General features: G+C 44.5%; 2 protein-coding genes across 3 annotated transcripts in view; one reads left to right on the plus strand and one right to left on the minus strand.

Moving 5' to 3' along the window:
* Window positions 1-22,210, plus strand: part of CNGB3 (cyclic nucleotide gated channel subunit beta 3) — a 137,811-nt gene that overhangs the window by 111,215 nt on the left and 4,386 nt on the right. Inside the window, exons 19-22 of one of the 2 annotated variants that reach the window (XR_012491810.1) lie at window positions 5,482-5,619; window positions 6,365-6,421; window positions 11,035-11,147; window positions 22,009-22,102. The gene's annotated coding sequence lies outside the window, so the exon portion shown is untranslated. The remainder of the gene's footprint in view (window positions 1-5,481; window positions 5,620-6,364; window positions 6,422-11,034; window positions 11,148-22,008; window positions 22,103-22,210) is intronic. The other variant, XR_012491811.1, reaches the window with a different exon arrangement.
* Window positions 268-22,210, minus strand: part of CPNE3 (copine 3) — a 38,965-nt gene continuing 17,022 nt past the window's right edge. Inside the window, exons 7-16 of the mRNA XM_074319048.1 lie at window positions 20,661-20,750; window positions 16,746-16,844; window positions 14,188-14,274; window positions 13,486-13,545; window positions 12,855-12,988; window positions 8,918-8,972; window positions 8,788-8,839; window positions 5,936-6,069; window positions 4,627-4,863; window positions 268-3,189 (exon numbers count right to left, since the gene is read on the minus strand). Of these exons, the coding sequence (XP_074175149.1) occupies window positions 3,079-3,189; window positions 4,627-4,863; window positions 5,936-6,069; window positions 8,788-8,839; window positions 8,918-8,972; window positions 12,855-12,988; window positions 13,486-13,545; window positions 14,188-14,274; window positions 16,746-16,844; window positions 20,661-20,750 (1,059 nt within the window). The 3' untranslated portion in view covers window positions 268-3,078. The remainder of the gene's footprint in view (window positions 3,190-4,626; window positions 4,864-5,935; window positions 6,070-8,787; window positions 8,840-8,917; window positions 8,973-12,854; window positions 12,989-13,485; window positions 13,546-14,187; window positions 14,275-16,745; window positions 16,845-20,660; window positions 20,751-22,210) is intronic.

Consider the following 22,210-nt stretch of genomic DNA (forward strand, 5'->3'; position numbering starts at 1 on the left):
CTGGGTTTTAATTACAGTCCAAACAGGAAGGGGCACGGACAGGATTCTGCTAATGAATGACCCAGTTCCCCAGGGTGGAGTGGAGGGAATGTGACATAAAACAGCACCAGATTCTCAGGCCACCCCACCGATAAGCAGGGAACCTTTCCCTTCTCGTACCCAGAAAAGTATCTTGAATGCAGTCAATATCGTTTAAATTAATAAACCCGATAAAATAATAAAACCCCCAAACTCTTTAATTTAGTAAAATATGGAATACAGGTCACCTAAAGTACTACATTCACTTGATTTCTAACTTTTCTACTGGTTTTGATAACATTTAGAGAAAGAATACAAATAAAAACAAGGCACTATTATATCACATCAAGAAATAACTTTATCCAAAGGGAAATCAAATGGAAGATATATTTAACACCAGTTCATATATTTGTAACTTACACACTTACTGTCAAGTATGACGACATCCAAAAAGCACAAAATAGTTTCTCGCAATTTCAGCCAAACTCACTTACGTGCCACTTCCATGACTGTCAACCGCACACAGAGACTGGGAGACATTTGTTGGCGATGGCTTTAGGGGAAATGCACAGAAGGAAAAGGCAGCTGTGGGGCCTGCCCTACCCTGGGCGGCTGGGAGGCATGGCCACCGGAGCGGGCATGAGGCCCTGGGCCGACTAGACCTCGGGCCGAGAACCTTTCTGTTCCAAGCACAGGTGGGTGACGGTGCTAGTAGGTACCAGCGTGAGAAGCCGCGCGTCTGTCCAGGCAGCGCCATCCCACATGTGTTCGTGTTGTGTCTGATTATTGGAGGTGTGAACGTCAGCCTGGTGATTTTTTCTTTAAATGTATTTTAAGAACTGATGGCACTTGAATGAATGGTGGCACAGCAGGGAAAATGACTATCTGAATATAAAACAATATTAAATCAACATGCGATGAGTTGAAACGTAGAAATTATATGAATTTTATAAAATAATTTAGAAATTGGAAATGCTCTTATTCAAAACTGCAGAAAGGTATCAATTACCCTAATTTGCTGGAATCACAGTTCTTAGGAATCACAGCATCTACTGATGAACCTGATCAAGAATGAATAATAATAAACCAATTTTCAAAGGGAATCTGAAATAGTGAAGAGGAAATCCCTGTGACAGTGGTGACAGAAGCACTGTTATTTGGCCCAGGAACTCAAGCGCTCACAACCAGCGTCCCCAGTGCCCAGGGCAGGAGGCTCGGGTGCTACGAGGAGCTGGTGATGGAGGCAGCCCAGTGAAATGTGATGAGCTCTACTCCGTCTCTCACCAGGCGTTGAGGACATGTGCAAATCCTTTTTTGAAAGGCTTCATGTGTTTAAAACAAGAAACTTCTGAAAACCACAGCAACATGTATGTGCTGTCAGCAAGCACACACAGAGAACTGAAATTAGGACACGAGGCAACCGAGGCTCCCAGCTGTTGGAAGAACCACCCATTTTTCCTCCCCCAACTGATATTGGGATGACTTGGCCACTAAAGCCATGTACCAGGGCAACAGACGACTGGTCAGGCGCCTCGCAGCACTCACCCGGAGGCCGGCAGCCAAATGGGAAGCTGGCAGCTGTGCCACCGGCTGGGCAGCCACAGCAGTAGACAGGTCCCTGCTCAGCCTGACCTTGGCTGAGCCCACTCATTCCATCTCATCAGACCAAAGACACTTGAAACTCATGTTTTAAGTCCCTTAGCCAGACATTGATTTCACAGAACCAGAGACATGAGCTATGCTGCAGGTTTTCAGACAGACTGAAAGGCATGTCACATGGCACAGGGTACATCCATGTGAGGACATGTGAAAAACACGCAGTGTTTACCATTAAGGTCTTACAAGATGATTGCCCAGTATGTGGAGATGCATAGGACTTGGCACAGGTCCTCAACAAGACATTCCTGAGTCTGTTCTGATAATAGGTTTGCTAAGGAACATGTTCTAAAGGGCAACAGTGGGGGGGGCGGGGGCGTCTACTCTTAAGAAAAAGCATGTAAAGTCCACTCTAAATGCAGCAGTTGGCTTTTAAAAATTTATAACAGGTTTTATGATTAATACAGTACATTCTGGGCTTAGGAAATAGCACATAATTAAAATGCAAAATGTGATTTTAATGAATAGAGAACCACTATCATGAGTTTAAAGGTCAAACGAAAAATGTTACAAAAAAAAAATATGTCTACATGACTGTAGAAATGTACAAATCAATGTGTGGGATCTTAGCAAGGAAAGTATAAAAAATTGCCTTTTCTTAACAAGTAGTATATCATTAGTAAAAAGGAAATGGGATTGTTTCCCCGTATGTGTTTGGTCCTCATAGCCTTCCTGGAAGAAGCGGCCTAAGCACTGTAACAAACTCCAATTAACATAACGTGGGGCCTAGCACTCACTGCTACCTGTGGGTGGGCAGTGTGTGGGCGTGTGCAGTGTTCTGCAGGGGACGACAGGGACACAGGCAGGAACGGCCACCCCGGGAGGCCCCGCCTTGCAGGCTGCATTCGGAGACCCGGTGTGAGCCCCGCTCCTGGGCAGCGCCTCCCCGAGTCCTGGCGGGTGCTCCGCGGTGTAGCCGGGCCAGCTGGGCCGCAGCCCCACTCAGGCCGCGTGGGGTGCTTGGAGCCCATGGGAAAGCGCTCAGCCGTTCCAGGGACAGTCAGTACCATCTGCCTTGAGAAGCTCTTGTCACCAGCACGGACGCTGGCGTGTAGCACACACACTGCCTGGAGCTGGCCAAGCAGAGCGACCTGAGATCGCAGCATCCACAAGTCCTCATTCTTTGTGGCAAAAGCTGCACAGCCTTTCATCTCGTGGGAGGAGACAGTCCCCACAAACCCGGCTTTCCCCACGCCAGCTTCTCACCCAGACAGCCTCATTGCAAGTACTATAAATCACTAGCAGTCACCGAATTGATTGGGCAAAGATTAACTGCATTTCCTTCCGAAAAAAGTATAAACAGAATGCTTTAAGTAGATACAGGCCGTAGAGAAGTGTGTTTGCGCATAAATGCCGCGGTGGAGGCACGTGTGCCGGGCCCCCCGCGGGGCAGAAGGCTGGCTGTCACTTGGCAGCAGCACTGTTGGGCGGAAGGAGCTTGTAGGTGTTGAAGTAGCCGACCACCTGCTGCGGCACCTCGGCCAGGACACACTGGGCCAGCGCTTCCTTGGGAGCCTGTGGACGAGAGAGCACGGCGACTCAGCCACGACGGAGACCACGGGCCTCGGCGGGCGGTGAGAAGGGACGGCCCCAGGCCCGTGACTGCCTTGGGCACTGCCGGGGACTGCAGTAAGCCCAGTAATGCTTTACTGCCCCGCCAGCAGGTGTCACGCTCCTTCCTGAGGTGACAATTTTACCTTAAATGTGGGTCTTTCATTCACTCGGTATTACTTTTCACATTTTGTTTTTATTTTGAAATAATTATAGGTACACAGGAAGTTGCAAAAATAATGCAGAGGTCCCATGTCCCCTTTACCCAGTTTCCTCCGAAGGTAGCACCTTTTCTAAGTATAGAACCACATCAAAACCAGGACACTAACACTGGAACAGGTCACAGCCCTTACTCAGGTTTCGCCTGTCCCACATGCACTCGTGTGTGTGTGTGTGTGTGTGTGTGTGTGTGTGTGTAACTTCATCATCTGGGTAGACCTGTGTAACCTCCACCATAATCGAGATACACACCTGTCTCATCACCACAAAGACCCCTAATGTTACCACTTCTTAACTGCACCCCCTGCCCACCCTTCATCCATCGTTGTGGGATGGAAAACAGCACTGCCACTCTGGAGAAGTTCGACAGTGTCTTTAATAATTAAACATGCAACGGTCATTCGACCCAGAACTGTACTTCCGGTGCTTATCCCAGAGAAACAAAACTTAGGTTTCCACAGAAACCTGTGTACAATGTTCACAGCAGCTTGTGCAGGACAAAAACTGGACACCACCGGGGTCGCCCTGCATACCCGAGCTTGCAACAGTGCTCAGTGATAAAAAGGGGCACGCGCAGCAGTGGGGGTGACTGTCCAGATGTACGCTGGGTGCAGAGACCAATCCCAAGGGTTCCACACTGTCTGATGCCACTTCTCTACTATGGTTGAGATAACAAAATGAGAGACATGGAGAACAGATTAGCTGCCAGGGCTTAACGAGAGGAGGAAGGTGGGATGGACGCGGTGTGGCTAGGAAAGGGCGACATGGGGATCCAGTGATGAGGGAGCCTGACTGTGTCCCAGTGTCAACATCATGGTGTGATGCTGTGCCAGTTTTACAAGATGTCACCATTGGAGTAAACTGGGTAAAACCGTCTCCTAAGAGACTTGAATCAAATCAGCTTCCAGTTTGGTATTCACCACATACTTGTACAGCGTTTTTGTTGTCACGTAAGTAAAGATGACCTATATCTTAAGATGTTCACAACAGCACCGGTTTAACAGTTTATCACACAGGCTGCAAGAGGCCGCAAGTACTCAGCCTGACGCACAAACGCCCGACCTAACCAGGGCTCTTCCGATGGAAATCTCCCCCATCTTCTGCCCCCAACACCACCCCTCTCCTGGGCTGTGGACTGGCCACGCCGTAGCGTGCCCCAGGGCCAGGAGCAGCTGTACTCACGTTCTGGAACTGTCTGAAAGGCACGAACTGGACGATGTCTCTGATGGCCGCCTCGCCCGACGGGGAGCGCAGACTGCCCCCGTCACTGTCGAGAAACTCCATGGCGCTGAAGTCGGCACCGCCCACCCCGACGATGATGACGGACATGGGCAGCTTGGCAGCATTAACCAGAGCCTGTCTGGTCTCGTCGAGGTCCGTGATCACACCGTCAGTGATGATGAGGAGCACGAAGTATTGCTGCCGAGAAAGGAAGGGCGTCCACTGAGCAGATGCAACTCCGAACAATAAAAGCGGTGGCTGAGGACACCTCCAGCTCCATGAGGCGCTTAGTCTTTCTCGCTCATTTTCCTTCCCATCTACTTACAATATTCTAAGATTGTCTGATGACAAGGGAATCTCCTGACAGAAAAACTGCAGGTTCATTACAAGTACAACAGACCACAAAATAGGGTTGGCATAAATCCATGCAATCAAGACGTCGAAATGTCAAAGATTAGACTTTTCGTAAACATAGGTATAAACACGTTAACTTAACTAAAATATTAAATGTCGAAATAGCGATAACGGGAGCAAGTGGCAACTCTGTTCTTAAAAGATCAAATATGGTAGAAGGAGAATTGTTTATCAAACTAAAATATACTTTTAAAAAACGCATATGGTTTGGCAGGTTGTGGGGGGCTCTTTCTCATTTCTGTCATCTCTGATAAACCTTTTTAGAAAGTGATAAAATGTCACATGAAGTTGTGACTCCATCTTTGGGTCATTTAAGTCTAGGATGGGAATTAGATTTGTAATAGCAGCTAACGTGCTGTGTGTGTACTCGGGCCGAGGAATCACCTTATCGCATTCCTTCAGCAGCTGTCTGACGTCCTCCTGCCTGCCTTTGAGAATGCTGAAGCTAGGAGAGTGTTGGCATCCAAGGTTCACCAGGTGATGGTGTCTAACTCACTCCTTCTTACTACGGGAAGTAATTCTGCAACAGCAGCTGGCATGGTAAGTCTCTTCAAGCCTTCAGTTGTTAGGTCTGCCTCCAAAAAGGGAGACAAAAGCCATTTTTGAGGGTAGAACCTATCTGAAAACTTAATTCAAAAGACAGAGAAGAGACTCCCGGTGTAAGGGCTGTTTGGTTCTTGTCTTGTTCTTAATGATCACTAATTCAACGACAGCAGATGTTACTCCCAAACCAAGGATGACTGCCATTACTGCATGTTGTGTCTGTCTCTGGCCGGACCAAATCCACAGCAAAGCGGCACTGGCAGCCACACAGAGCCCACCCCTGGCCCCTGGCCCCCAGCGACAGGGCACTTACAGAAGCTGTGCGCTGCTGAGCGGCTGCAGCAGCAAACTTGGCCACGTGATTGATGATTGGAGAAAAATTGGTTGGTCCGTAGAGCTTTATCTGAGGCAGGCAGGCCCGATACGCCTCTATAATGCCCTGGATTCCTAGAAGAGACAAGCAGCATTCAGATTCTCAGGCACAGTTCAACTGCTCTTTAGTCCCCACGCCAGCTACTTTATTATACATACGTATCCATACGCAGTGCTTTAAACAGTCAAACGTCCACCTTCAGGAGTTGCTCTGAGCTGCGTGTGGGTCACAAAATGCCACAGCTGGGTTCCATCCCCTGACCTATGAATGCTGCCCTCCCCCAGGAGAAGGCAGTTATTTTCATCTCAGCCAAATGATTCATTAATCCACATAAAGATTATGATAGTGCTTAATTTTGATGTGTTTTAGGAATGAGACTCTGATGGAAAAAGAAAAGATGCTGCATCATACAACTGACATCAAGAGGTAAGAAAAAGTTACTGACTGAATGGACAAACGTTTGCATACATAGCCAGAGAAGTGCCAGCTGGCTGTGAACCCACTGGCCACTCTGGTCGAGCGTTTGCTCAGTGACGCGGAGGTTACACGTGGTGGTGGGCTGCAGTCCCACGTGTTCGCTCCCGAGTCCAGTACCAGTTCTGCTACACAGATAGTGACGTGTGGGTTTCTGGGCCCCGCCAGGTCTGCGGGTGTTCGGCAGGGGGAGCCTGGGCAGGGCCCCCTGCCTAGCTCTGACCACCACACGCCAACGGATGCGCCACCACGTCTAAGCCGACCGACTGCCTGCTTCCACCAGCGACCTCGCTCTCTCCCTCTGCCGTGGGAGCAGCACATCCCGATAGCGGCTGCTCCCCAGCCTGAGTCCCAGACGGAGAAGAAACAGAGTAGTGCTGTGGCCCGGCCACTGGAAGAGGGACATAAAGTAGGTCGCTGGGCTTGGGAGGCTGTCCTAACGGCACGGCTTGGTGAAAGTCGACCGACATTCCTGGAACAAGTACTGAGACGAAACTTATATGTCACATGTGCAGCTACCGAAGCTGCCCAGACGTTACTGAGCCCCACGTGGTTGGGTGCTGGGGGTTCTCTAGAAACCCCCACAGCACGCTGAGACCAAGGAAGCCTGCTGCCAGAGATGGTTAATGCAAACCCAACAGGCTTCCTGCTTCAAAATGTGTAACAGAGCCGAGGTCAATGAGAGCAGCACGTCCTGGCTTTCAGAGCTTCACAGCCTGTCTCCTCCACCAATTGCAGAGTTCCCATCAACACTTTGAACTTAGGGATAAGTGGTCTCATGACCAACCTTTGCAAATGTAACAGTCACACCTCGAGCTGATTTTACAGCATAAGGTGAGGCCGTGACTAGCAGTCAGTCCAACAGTAACAAAAATAGCATCAGCACAGGCCAGCAGTGGGGTCTTACTGCAGTGGTATCTTACTGCAACGATATATGCTGCAGAAAAATTGAGTCCAAACCGCAGCAAGAATATGTTCTTCTATGTCATCTTAGCTTGCTTTTCAATCTGAAGGTATACAAACTATGAATTAAATTGCTTCACAAATAGCAATTGCCTTCAGTTCCTCCACTAAAACAGAATTACACCAAAATCCTTTGCATTACAAGAACAAATGAGACACTTTTTTTCTGGACAAATAAATCAGGGATTACAAAAAGGGGAGTCCACTTCCCGGCCCTCAAACGGGCTGTATTTTTTCTGTACAGTATCTCCTTTGTCTCAAACCAAACAGACTCTTTTTTCCAGACTAAACCAAAAGTAGAAAAGCTGCACTTGATGGCAGCCCAAAGATGGGCCCATATTATCAGAGCAAGTAAACGTCTAAAATGAATTGTCACCTGGTATAAGTCATCCATACCCACTGGCACTAAATGAAACCTAATTACAAATTCCAAAAATTGTTCCAGTGTCATCATAAGCATAAAACACAGTTCTTGAAAAGAGTAATGTTCCCAGTTTCAAATGGGTCCGGATAAGAAAAGCCACCACCAGCCACTGGAAGTACATCAAAGGGACACGGATTTGGTGTGGAAAAGCGTTCAGGAAATAGGAGAAAACCGTGATACAAAGTCTCCCAGCAGAATGTCTGTGTTTCCACCTTGTGAATGCTGTTTAGGAAGAGGCGAGGACAGGACCGGCCCTTTGTCAGAAACGCGCACGTTCTGTAACTGTCAGGGGCCCTTTGCGGGACATCGGCTGTCTGCATTGGTAAGCCGTGCCTCACCTGCTCTACCTCCTCCAAGCTTATAGACTTGGTGGAGATTCTGCATTTTTGGTTAATTGCTCGAAGGGTAAAAAGGAGGAAGCACTTGGATATTTGAAAAATATAAGGAAAAAGAATGAAACACAAATGCTGGCCTTACTGGGGCGTATCCTTTGCTCCTTGAGCCCGGCCCACCTGCCACAGAATACGTTTGCGTGACAAGGAATTCGAAACTGGACACCTTTTTCTCGTACAGAGTGACTGCTACTCTGAGAAGAGCATCAAAAGATCCGTACACCAGATTACTTGTTTCATTGAAGCTTCCTTTTAAAGTCAGCTTATATGTGAAAACAGTATGACTATTTTCATGAGCATTCTTCTGCTCTGCTAGACCTCGGAAGGGGGAGGAGCCTGGCCTGCAGGCTTCCTCCCCATGTTGTGTGACCACTCTAACCACCAGCTGGTGCAGCTCTGCTCCATTCGGCAGGAGGGAAATACGTCACAGAGAGAAACCTAGAGCGCGGACTGAGTAGCTTTAAATCACAAGAAGAAAGCAAGTAACAAACACCAGTGAGGCTTTCAGTTGACACTCTCCGTGGGTGTTTCTAACTCACCTTTACAGAAGGGGTTGGATGGATTAAAGTTCATGGGAAATTCATGTGAAACCTGAAAAGAGCAAAGAGAGCTGAAGAGGCTGGTTTTGCTTTTGTAGGAGACAAATCTAAAAATGGCATTTCCTCTTACCTGCCACTGAGGAGGTATCTGAGCGCCAAAACCAAAAGCTGGAAACATCTTATCGCTAAAAAGAAAATTTGAAATAAGTAAAAGATCATTTTTTCAAAATAGAAAGAGTTTTATCTTTACTCATAATAAAACCACCATCAGCTTACTTTCTAAATTTAAAATCTTAAAAAATATATAAAGATAAAACAAAGATTACCCATAATAACTGCCAGAGAAAAAAAATGTTAATATTTGGCAATTCTCATTCAAAATATTTTATGTCCATTGAAGGAGAAAAATGTCTATATAATTATAAAAATGGAGTTTACAATCACATTTTATAACATGTCCTTTTCCACTTAAATACTGTATATTATTTCATTGAATAAATATGTAGATAAATCCATTAAGCCCTGAAGACCACAGGGTTTTTCATCAGGTTTCCACAAACTCATGTGGCAGTAAAGCCTGAGCTCCCCTGAGCTGGGGTTATTTATAGCCTTTAACCTCGCCACATAATATGAAAATTCACACACTTGGGTACCGAAACCTGGTCAAATGCCACGTATAAAACTCTCATGTTTCTGCAGCAAAATGTGTGAGTATTTGGCCGCAGTGGTTTCGGGATGAGGGAGTTGAGCCTGAACACACAGCTCTTGTGAGTGGCAGGTGCCGAGGGTCCCCCTGCGTGGGTACTGCCCCCCTCTGAGACACCCAGTGTCCTGCCCAAACCACCAGGATGGACATGCTAATTTTCCTAATGGGGATATTCTTTGTTATATTAATTCTTAATAGTCCTTTTTGCATTGAGGATAGAACCTATGTCATATATGTCCGAAATATTTTTCCTCGTGTATAATCTCTTTAATTTTATTTAAAATATCTTTCCTTTTATAGTTTTTAACATTAATGACTGTGAACAAATAACAATTCTTTCATCATCTCTGCCTCTGCTGTCTTGCTAACAGGCCTTATCTCACTGCGGTACTGTAAACAATTCACATGTGTTTTCTCCCAGAACTTTCAAGGTTTGGTTTTGATATTAAACGCCTGTTTCATCTGGAAAGTTCTGGAGGAGGGTGTGAAGCAGAAAACGCCACTCTCCATGGATACCCGTTCTCTCCCTGCAGTAACAGGACATCCGGCCACAGGCCACACAGCTCCACCCCGTCCCTCTGGGCTGCATGTGGCCCGGGGGCTGGTGGCCAGGCGCTGGCCAAGGAGGTGTGAGCAGAAGTGACCGCCCCCGCATGGCGGGTCCCCTCTCCTCTCCTGCCGCTGGACAAGATGAGTCACAGCAGCTCCCCGGGGTGGGACTGTGGGTTGACATGGGCAGAAGCGGCCTATTAGCCCTGAACTACTCACCTCCGCACATTAACCATGAAAGAGAAATAAACCTCTATTCTGTCCAAACCGCTTTGGTTCTGGGTGTGCACTTCAGCGGTTTTGTCTATAACTTATACAGGACAGTATCCTAACCTACAGGTCTGAGTCAGGGACACAAATCAGGTCCTGTCCAGTCTGACAGCTGTTACAATCCTTTCCCACAACACGGCACCTCTATCAGAGACTAATGTCACACACACAGGTCTGTTTCTAGGCTTCTTGTCTTGTTCCACTGTCGTGTACAGTTCTGTAATTATAACTGAGACCGCTTTAACCTGTTTTCCTATCCACTAGAACAAATTCCCCTTTCCTTTTTGTTTCCTGGAAAAATCCTCGGCTATCCTGATTCACTTTCACTTCTAGAAATTTTTAAGAATCACTTCGTCAGGCTTCCATTGCAATTTTGATTACAACTGATTACTTTAGGGGAAATTTTCCATCTCACATCATTACGACATCTGCCTACCTAGAATTGTGCTACGTATTTCCATTTAAACAAGTTTCCGTCTTCGTCGCTCAGTACAATTCTGCAGTTTTCCCTCACTAAGGATCCTAGACCTCTACCAGAATTCACTCTTGGTCTTTACTGCACCATGAGTTGTGTGCTCTTTTATCCTAACTCCTTGAATCGGTGATTGCTGGTCAGTGAGACATTGTTGATCTTTAATTTTATGTTGCATCTGACCACCTTTCTGAACGCTCACCCCTTCATAGTCCACTCTGTTTACTTGGTTTGAATCCGTTCCTTCCAGGTCTGCGAGAATTCACGGGCAGCTGTCTTGGCTGGCTGCCTGTCAGGGGCAGCTGTCCCATTCCGCTCGTGGGCCCTGCTCTGTTCCAGTTTCCTGCCTCTGAGTCAACTTTGGTAAGTTAAAGCTTCCTAAAAAGTCATCCTGTACTCCAGATTTTCCAAAGTGACAGCATCAAGTTTTGTAGAGTATTAACCTATGATTTTTAACGTTTTTTCCTGAATTTATGCTGATAATCCCTGTCTCATTACTAATATTCAATGTGTGTTTTCTCTCTTTCACGGCGGTCAGTGTTGACAAAGACTTGTCTCAGTTTTGCTGAACTTGCAAAGAATCATCTCTTCATTTAATGTAATAATTTGGTGGGTTTTTAAAACCACTTTAGAGGACATATAGCATAGTACAGCTGTGGAGCACATCTGGAGCCGCACCGCCCAGGCTCACATTGTCTGTCAGTTACCAGGGAGTGACCCTGGACGAGTGACTGGACCCCATGCCTCAGTGTTCCCTGTCCAGTGCAGAGGGTGACAGTCCTACCTCATAGCCAGTATGAGGGCTAGCTGAACACCGCGTACGAAGTCCTTGAAATTGTCCCTGACACTGAGCAGCTGACACGCACCTGGAATCTACTACGATTATGTTAGGTCTTTATTTCTTCTTCCTAATCTTTCATTTTATTGTATTGAAAAGCTAGTGCATTTATTCTTCTTGTTTAAAAATAAAAGCATGTAAAGCCAGACATTCTCCTCTATAAAGACAGCACCACTAGACATTACCCTTTATTTCTAGAAAGTATCATTACACTTCAATTTCCTCTTTGATCTAAGAGCCACTTAAATTTGGTTTTTTATTTCCATATGGTAAGTTTTCTTCAGTTCTGCTTTTGTTATTAACTTCCAGGTGGCAGTGTGAGAAAATAACCTGTAAACGTTTTACTCTTTATATGAGCACCATTTTAACTGTGTTACTTTGAAATTTTTATTATATTTCTAGCTATTTTCAATGGAAATACTTTGGCACTCTGTTATTAAACATGTCTGTGGTTATTTTTCATATTAGATTATACAACAGTCCCCTACAAAGTAATTTTTTATTATATTTACTGAGTTTTGCCTTAAATTTTATTATGCTGATATTGGAATTGCCACTTTGCTTTAGATTTTATTGCATTTGCCTGAAAATTTCACCTCTTTAAATGGCATAACAAATTAATGAAAAGCTCCATCAAGGGCTTTTATCATAAAATAATAGGTAAAAACAAGTAAAATTTTAGATTGTGCCCTAACATATCCAGAACAAAAACTTAGGAATGCGGATATATTTTCTATTGTTTTGTAAATCTTCAAAAGGACCTATTTAAATCTATTCAAAATCTATCCATTGAGAATTGATTGAAAATATTTTATAGTAATTAGGTCAAGTTATCCTTTGACAGTTGCTCAAAGTCACCATGAAGAAAATAATTTGACAATGACTGCCAAGGAAATAGACGTGTTAAGGAATAGAGTCTACGAGTGTTTACAGAAAGTGTTGTCTGGACTTCAGTCTCACAGATAACTTTTCCCTAATGAGTAAACCCCAAGGAAACTAGATCAAAGACACACGAGCACCTTGTAGGTCATACACTGTGGGTGACCACAGACCATGATCAGAGGTCAAAGGTAAACACCACGACTGCCACAGAGAGGAAAACAGACAAGGTAAGACGAGAAATTTCAGGGAGAAGGCTACCCCGCAGCAGCCTATCCCCACCAATTCTACCCGAGGACGAGCAGGTGAGACAGAAACTGCCCTTTCGGGGCAGGAGGAGAAGCCATACTCACGCATCATAATCCTGAACGACCAGTCCCACAGACCAGATGGCGGTCAGGTACTCATTCACGCCGTTGGGGCTGATGTAATGAAGGGAGTCAGGAGACCGGGGGTCTCCATTGGAGCCAGTGAAGTCCACCCCCACCTGCAAGGACAACGACACCCCCACTGGTGAAGGCGGGATGCCTGTGCTGACATCCAGATGTCAGCTGAGTCACAGATGTCCCCCCGCGCTCGGCTCTGCTTCCTAGCAAATGCCTGACACTGCAGGTATTTCCACACTCAAACAATTGAAGCCTCAGCATCCTATTTCCTAGATGCCTTAAATCATGAATCAGTATACCCATGACTTTAGACATACGGCTTATTTCTGTACGTCTGTTTGGCGCTTTTTATTATTTAAATTGCTGCACGACAACCACTGGTTTGTACATATCCGCTTTCTGTCGGAAGGAACAGATCTTATCAGCAAAGCTGAAGGCTTCATGATGTACCTGGACCCTGTGTGTAAGGAGACCATACTAAACAGAGTATGTAAATTTCATCACAAAGTCAGTTTTGCAGGAAAAGGAAAAACACTGAAAATGGAAGAAAAAAGCAACATGTTACAGCCTGCTTTGAAAAAGTCAGTGAGTTACTTACAGTAAAATTCAGCTGACATCCTCCCATGATATAGTCCAGGAACGTGCATTCCACTGTGATCTAAAGACAGACAGCAGCGGTCAAAATCAGACCGTCCTGCGTATAAGGCGGACGGAGAGCTCTGCAGCAAACACTTTATAGTTTATAAATGGAACAGAACATGATACACGGAAATCTCCCCTGCACGTGTGGAAGGCCCCGCCCTACATGTCACGAATCTGGAAGATTTTACCTCACGATAATCACGGCAGTGTTCAGATTTGAATACTAAGAGCCAAAGAGGAAATACACCCACTTTAAGTTTTAAGAAACTAACAATGAGTCTAATACGTGGAGAGCTTTGATAAGCATAATGATCAAGATGCTTTAAAAACCCGCTTCTTAGTTGTAAGAAACCTCTTGGACTTTCCCTTCCACTCTCATAACATCATTTCCACGAACGCACTGGGAAAATACCTCAGTGCTTCCCATTTCCTACGATAATGGAAAACTTTAACATTCTTTGTCCTTCGCTAAAACATTGTCAAACTTAGAAGTTACCTGAAAGATTTCTTTACTGTTTCCTACTCTCTTCTTTTCCCTAAAATGCCCAGAGGCTCATATAATTTTCAACTTCCCAAAAGTCAAGTGTTTATTTGATATAAAACATTGATAGAACTGGAAGTGTGATCTCATTACTAAAAGTGGTCGAGATCAACTAACCTCACAGTGTTTCACACTGATGACACCTGAATTCTTGTAGCTTTTCTTCTTTTGTCTCTTTTTTTCATTTATGCATTCAAATTCAATCTGTAGGAAGAAAAGCCAAATTTTAATTCTCACTACCGATATTAAAAATGCCTATGTGAATTTAAATGAATGAATTTTCTCTTAGAATCAAACCACCCACTAATATAGATCTGTTACAACTTTGAAACAATGACATAACACATTAAGTATGTGAAATATTTATCACTGAAATTTCCAAAAGGCACTTCTAAATTTTATATCTTTTAAAATAGTTCCTGAGTATAAATTTCCTTGAAAATGCTCCAAGTAATAATCTTTCTTCTTTACAATAAAAGAAATAAAATATTACGTCCGGTTGTTACCTTTACAAAGAACAAAAATATGCTGCTTAGAAAAGAAGGAAAAAACCTACCATCAGAAAACAGAAGTATGTGAAGCCCTTTCCACTGGGAAACAGACCCAGTGTCTCACACCTTCTCCTCAGTGTTGCTCCTGCCCAGACAGACTGCTCTTCCTTCCCACTTCCTGTCCACCTGTGGCCGACCGGTGAGGCTCGGCTCAAGCCGTCCTGTCTGTAACACCAACCACGGTTCTGGCCTTCACTCTCCACCCACTCCTGAAACTTCTTCAGCCATGAAAACTTAGTGGCATGCTCTGTTTTATCCTCAATTGTTTCACTTTTTTTTCATAGCTAGGGTGTAATGACCCCACGTGATACCTTCAAATTCTCACTGTCTTACCTAATCATTAGAATATAATGGAACCTCAGTGACTATGGAGGAGTCGCCTCTTCTGGTGAACAGAAAGCAACTATGTACCCTAGACAGAGTCATGAGAACTTTCTCAGAATCCAACATTAAAAAGCACATGGGATCCAATGCAACACAACAAAATGAAGTTACAGTCCTGATGGCCCAGGATGCTGCTGGTCTCAGCCGTCATCACAAACACTAATGAGTGACTGTGTGGGGAGCAGAAATGCAACCCCCTGCCCCCAAATTCTCACTGGCCGCAGCTGCGTTACCCCTCATGTCCGCACTGTCGCAGAGCGCTCCAGGGCAGGAGTCCAGCTAGGCACCCAGCGCAGAGATGCCGGGGCCCAGCCCTGCTTCTGAAGAACAGGGCCGGGCAGGCCTGGGCACCGCAGCAACAGGAGAAGCCTTCCTGGCACAGCTGAGCCGGATTTAGGAAACTTTGCATGACCCATAGAGTATTATAGTTAGTCGTGAGTTCAGTGTCTTCTAAAAGAAGGCCATTTACTCATTCTGGAAAATAACAGACTGAAGCCAGTGAAACAACAATCCAGACCACTCCACACATTTAGTTCCTTTCTGTGGCCTGCTTTAGTTTAAGTGTTCACGTCTTCACCATTTTCCATTAGTTCTGCCTTAAAAAAACAATCTTGAAATGGAATATTCATAGCCAAAATTTGCTGTTGTTTTAAGCCAAAGACTGTTAACTCCAAACCAATTCAGCCTCAGCATTTAAACCACAGGTGGGATTTGAAAACCCTCGCGTCCCACCAGCATCTCTGTCCAGGCTGCTTCTTGTACCTGGGCTTTGTGACCACAGAGCAGGGCAGACTGGACATCTCCATATGACCCACTGAAAATTCTAGTCCCTTTGTTGGTTTAAAACTCCTTTCTCCCAATTAGTTAAAGCAAATGGCTCATAAGTTTATTAATTTAGGTTTTCAGTTTTGATCTGAAACCATCAGCATCTTCTTTCAGGTCACCTCCCCTACATGACGAGGCGAAACAGACCTTCTCACCTGACCTTCTTACCTCTGAAACTCCATGGCTGTATTTTCTAAAGAAATGCTGTATATACATGAGCATTATCCAGGTCTCTGAGCAGCTAATAAACACTCATTCTAAGACAGCTATGAAGGGAATTAACAACTTACCTCAAACTAGAAAGGTAAATATTAATACCATGGAAGCAATTTAAAGTTTTACTTACAAAACACTCTGGAACGGTTTTTAGCCACGTTGGCTCAGACAGAACCGTCTCAGAGGCACTGTTAGAAATATGTCGGGATGCTAAGTAATGAACTGAATGTAGTGAAGGCAGACAAATGATCCTTCCAAAGTTAATGCCCTCAGATGGCAGCCTACTACGCCCTAATCTGAAGTAGCACAGCCATGCGTTTCAGCCGTCCCGTGGATAAGGACACATGCGTGGGTAAGGAGAGGCAGGCTGCAGCCATGTGCACAGTTCACACCCAGGTATCTGGCCAGTGCTGTGGACATTTAGTATTGTGGCCAGTGAAATGCCAAACACTTTAAAACACAGGATTTTCAGTCAAACCACCTTTGTTGTCTAAAGCCAAGACAACCAGACCAGTAAATATTAATGCAAACTCACACCCCAGGATGAATTCTGGGTCATGTGAGTACTAGACCAGTTCCCGAGCATTCTGTGGCACAGAGTGAGAACAGGCTCAACTGTCTGCGATACCAAGGGGAAAACGTAAGGAACGGCGACATGGTCAGTGTCAGGTCCATTCAGACCACACAGAGGCGGCTCACCGGTGAGTTCCTGGAGGCTTCTTTCAGTTTGGTCATGGTGGTCTGAAATGTTCCAATGAGATCATGTGATCCATCACTGTCATAATCATAGCACTCTACCTAGAATCAATGTAACAGAAAGATATAAAAATCAACATACTTGTGTGTAAAAGGACTTACCAAGAAGTGCCCTTCTAGTTAGAATAAGTGAAAAACCTTTACTATGCAGTCCTACTTGGAGAAGCAGGAACTGCTTCCCAGGAAATCAATGCTGAAAGCCTCTGAAACTCCAGCTATCCTTGGGATGGGTTCTAGGGCAGATCACAGGCAGAGGAAAAACAAATACTGTTCAATTCCACCTTAAACAGTTTCCAATTCCTCTATCAAGCCCATTGCAAAGGTTGATGGAATCGAAATGGAATGACACCTCTTTCTCACCCACTTCTTTACCTTGTTACCCCTGCTCGGGGGCCCAAAGCCATTATCTGGAGGAAGAAAGGAAGTCAGTTTCCTGGGCAGCTAAAACTTGCACAATTCAATTCCAGATGAGTTAGCATTATGGAAACTGTATTCCATTCCTGCATCTGGAAAGGCTCATCGCACAGGACGAGGGCAGATCTGCAGCTCTGAGCCCTGCAGTGAACAAGGAAATGCCAGGAAGAGAGAACCCACTGAGGAGGCATCTGTGCTGGGTCAGAGTTACTCCGTCCACACGAGACAGGTGAAGTCTGGCCTTCCCTGTGGCTCTCATTAATGCTGCCTCTTTCTTAAAGCAGATGGAACAGAGCCGAGAGTAGGGTTTGCATGCAGTTTGGTGCCAGGTGGACAGATGTAGCTGGAGAGCAAATACTCACAAAGTACCTGACTGTTCATCGCAACGAAAAAATCAAGGTGGCATGAACTGCGAGCAAGCAGAGGTGTTCATGGTGCCCACTGTGTAATCAACGTTTGCATGGGGCTTTAGGGTTCCAAAGTGTCGTTTCATGTCTGCACACCTGACCTAGTTAGGCCTGGGAGGCAGAGGAACTCAGGGGTCTGGGAAGACGACATGTCGTGTGGTAACCACTTTAATGAGCGCTTTACTAAGGACATGTGACTCCTAGAGCATGTGATTGAGAATGCCAGCCTGTGACTCAGGAGCATTTATCCTGCGCCAGCCCTCCATCCTGCCATTAGCCTTTACCAAGTTATATAAATCTCCAACTGAAATTAATAAACCTCATAAACGTCACCACAAATTTCAGGATTTATCTGTGCTCCCCTGCAAGATGATGTTTTCTTCTCAGTTCTCTGAAAAGTGAGATGGGTGCTTATCACCACAGGAAATCTTTCATCCCTTACTCTATTTCAATTTTTATTCAGGAAGACTAAACATCAGTGAGTTCATAAAAACAAACAAGGTCTAGAATTGCAATTTTGAGCAACTGTTACAGAGGTTTTATTTGCTGCAAGCACTTCGGTCATTGACCAGTTCTGACAGCTTGAGTCGTGTGCTCTACAAGCATGTTTGATGATTCATTTTTAAACCCAAAGCTCTTTTTCCAACTCTTTGGTTTGTCAGGGGAAAGAAAATTAATGATCTCAATGATATTTTTTCCTAGATGAACTAAAATTAAGAGAAAGTCAAAAACAATCTTAGTATTTTAATAATTTAATTTTTAATAGGTTTTTAAAATTATGGACAACAGAACTTTACATTGTAGACTTGCATTCAGGAAACCACAATCTATACCTACAACAAGCCCAAGCTTTGATAATGCCAAGATTGTATTTAAACTAAGCTTATGAAGTGCTATCACTAGTCATATGTTTAGTCTGCCTGAAACTTCAGGGAATGTAAAAATGTTTCTTGACTGTAATTTCTGATAATTCACTGTAATTAATATGTAGGAAAGTTTAGGCCAATGTTTGGTGCTACAGAAATATGTGGCATTTATAATGCTGGCACATGTGGACGGAAGATGATGGAATGATTCGTCATTTCCTTTCTCTCCTCGAGAATTCAAACACTCGTACTGTCGTCTGTTCTACACAACAGTATCAGTGGTGCTTGTGAAATTGAAATCTATGCATATGTACATCTGTGCATATGTACATATGTAAGGAATGCACACACCAAACCACACTTACTCACTAAGGCATTCCCACATGGTGGCATGCGTGATTCTCTCTCCTACTCACTTGACCTTATGAAAATAATAATACATGCTAGACGGATGACACTGGCACACTCACACCGCAGCAAGGAGGTTACTGGGACTCTTAACTCTCTCCTCTGCTCCCTAACTCTACTTCAACCTGCAAGCAGTTTCCAAACACTGACAAAATCACAATGTGTGACTTTCTGATACTGCAAAGAAATAAAGAGTGACGATGTGGCAAACCAAGTCGCATGTCATTAAAACAAACTGAGAAACTTTAAGGATGGAAGACATTCATCAGAGGAAACTCAGAAAATCAGTTTACTTACTCTAATAAAATAGCTCTGTACGCAAGCCACTGTATGCAAAAAAAGTTTAAAAAACATGTTTCATTGTTAACATATTACAAACAGTCAAATAGTTTTGATTCAGGCTTATTTTTCCCAGCTTTTGTTGCTTCTCAGATCTAATGAAGCTTCAACTTACTATTTTTAATGTGAAAAGCAAAAGCTCTAGATTTAGTATAATAAAAAGTATTTTTTTTTTGAATTTTTATAAGAGATTATTTGAGCCAAAATGATGACATGCCAGGGAGCAAGATCTCAAGTGCTCCCAAAGGCAAGCTTTACAGCTACTTTTCTATTATTATCTGGTGCTGTATGTGCCTCTGTGGTATGTGGATTACTTTGAGCTAAAGGCATCCGAGACACTGCAGGCTCAAGAGAAACTTTTGTTCCCCCTTAACTATCTAGAAGAATTTAAATTCGGAGCCTGATCCAGGGAGTTATCACCAGAAATGGCTTTTACCTGCCTGTAGGGCAGGGCAAACTGATAATTACTGAGCAGGAACTCTCCCTGCAATGCCTGCAGGCCCAGCGGCCTGGTCTCATCCCCAGCTCGGAATGTCTGCTAGACCTCAACTGCCCTTTCTGTCTCTGAACCTCCTGTGTTGAGGGGTTCCCATACATATGTATGAAATTAAATTTGGTCACTTTCTCTTGCTAATTCGTATCGTGTCTAGTTGATCATTGGAGCAGCGGAAAGAACCTTGAGGGTGGAAGAAAGTGTCTTCCCTCCTCACAGTACCTAGATTTTCACTGCTGTTGGAAATATCACACAAATCATACTTATATTGATGTTTAAAGGACAAATTTCTATGGATCTAAGAAATGAAGCAGTTTTCTATAATAACAGCATCTGCATTGTGTTCAACAGTTTATAAAACTTTCTCTTTCATTCATGTAACCTTTAGTTTTTTTTACAGTGCAGACCTTATTTTCTCTAATCCACACAGGTAAGGAAAGAAGTAGATAACCCGCCCAAGGTCCCTTAGCTGCTGAAAGGGCTAAATCAAGACTTGGCATATGGTCTGACTCTAAATCCTATACCTGTCCCGTGTCATTACCATATTCATTGCAAAAAAAAAGAAGCTCTGGGTTCTTAATTAAAGTAACATCTGTTTTTATCTGCAAGGGACACACAAAGGCAAAGAAGGTAGTTAAAGGTTCCTATTCGTAGAGAAAAGGGAACTTGTTAAAAGGAAAAAAGATTTAAATTGGACATTTGATTTTAAAAAATGAAGAGTAAAATAAAAATCACAATGTTTGATTCATCAATAGGTCAAAATTAGTCAAACATGTCAACCCTTCAAACTATTTGCCTACCGGAGACACTTCTGTTAGTATTCCTAAACGTGAATCATACAGTCTCTGTTGTATCATTTACTTTCTTTAAATAGTAATCAATTAATTTGACAAAAGAGGCGAGTATGTGTATATGTATAATTTCAAGTTACCTTAATAGTTTTGTCCATATCTCCATAGCACAGTGAGTTAAGTGAGATTTTAAAAGGCCTCCAAACAGGATTCAAGTTGTTTTTAATAACCTATAAAAATGGAGATTCAGAGATTCAGAGTTAGAAAAACATTCAGTTCATTCACATTTGGTTCCTGCCTTTCCTAGATTCTTGCTAAACACTCGCCAACCATCCTTCACCTCTGCGACCAGTCAACATCTTCCCTGAAAAAATAGCTGGACAGTATCATACAACTGTGATATGAGAACTCTGACAGGTTGTCCACATTCTGAGGAAAGTGAAGACTGTTTGGGAAACACACACCCATTACAGGACCCTGGGAAGCACATATTATGGACTGTGCTGGACCTTCTGTTCAGGACCCAGAAGGTTCAAATGTGGAGGAAGAAAGGCTGAGACAGAACCATGCCGGGCTACATCTAAATAGAAAAGATAGTCCAGATTCATCATTTAAAATGTTTAAGTACATATACACACATAATAAGCAGATACAAGCAAAGAGACGTGTTTCCCAGCTGTGTCCATTGAAAAGGCCTAAATGCAGCGACATCCCAGCAGACGAGGACGCCTGGCACTCAGGTCTGGTGTCTGAATACGGCCCCCTCTGAGGATGGGGCTGCTTCCAAGATGGCTCCTTCCAGACCCGGGGCAGGGTGAGGTCAAGGCCAGATGAGGTTCTGCTTTGCCGTAAATAACGACAGTAATGAAATCTAACATAATGAACACACTGTGTTATAACAATCCATGCATCTACAATGATACTGAAAATAAAGAGAAAGGGGTGTATCTGCTAATACATGTAAAGGGATGAAAGATGTAGGGAAAAAATCACTATCTTACACCCCCCAGTATAATCACGGATTCTGCTATGGATCACCAACAGATGCTACCAGCACTGGGTGAAATGCTGGAGAACAGGTTATGCACACAGCCTCGAAGCAGCACCACGGAGCACTTATTAACCGCAAAGGGGAGAACGGACATTCTCTCGGTAGGTCTGGCGGTCAGCAGCGTAACCATGTGGCCGAGCGTAATCAGTCCTGGCAGCCTCACACCGTGGGTACGCACAGTGTCCTTCGTGACAACATCTGGTCGGGGTCGAATCGTGAGGAGACAGAGTCCAGGATGCTGGACACACTGGTGTTGGTTGTTCAGGAGAGTCCGTGCAGGAAGGTGGAGGGGAGGCAGGAGAAGATGCTTATGTGGGGACCATAGTAGAAATGCAGTGTGAACCTGGATTGATCCGGGTCATGTAAAACATGGGGACTCGGGATGCTGACGATGAGACATCCATGGGGTAATGTTACTGACTCAGTGCTCCTTGCAGGGGTGGCTGTGCAGAGAGAAACACCTGCTGTGCTGTTTAAAGGTGAAGCGTCCTGGCATCTGCAGCTCACGTTAGGACGGCTTTGCACAGAGAAGTAAGTGTGCGTGCGCATGTGTGTGACCAAGAACACACGTGTGTGCAGGCAAAACGTACAAGTGTGCAGGGCACACTTCTTGGTGTTCTGTATAGCGTTTTCAGTTTC

The sequence above is a fragment of the Rhinolophus sinicus genome, linkage group LG14 (genome assembly GCF_036562045.2).
Source record: "Rhinolophus sinicus isolate RSC01 linkage group LG14, ASM3656204v1, whole genome shotgun sequence".
Taxonomy (NCBI): Eukaryota; Metazoa; Chordata; class Mammalia; order Chiroptera; family Rhinolophidae; genus Rhinolophus; species Rhinolophus sinicus.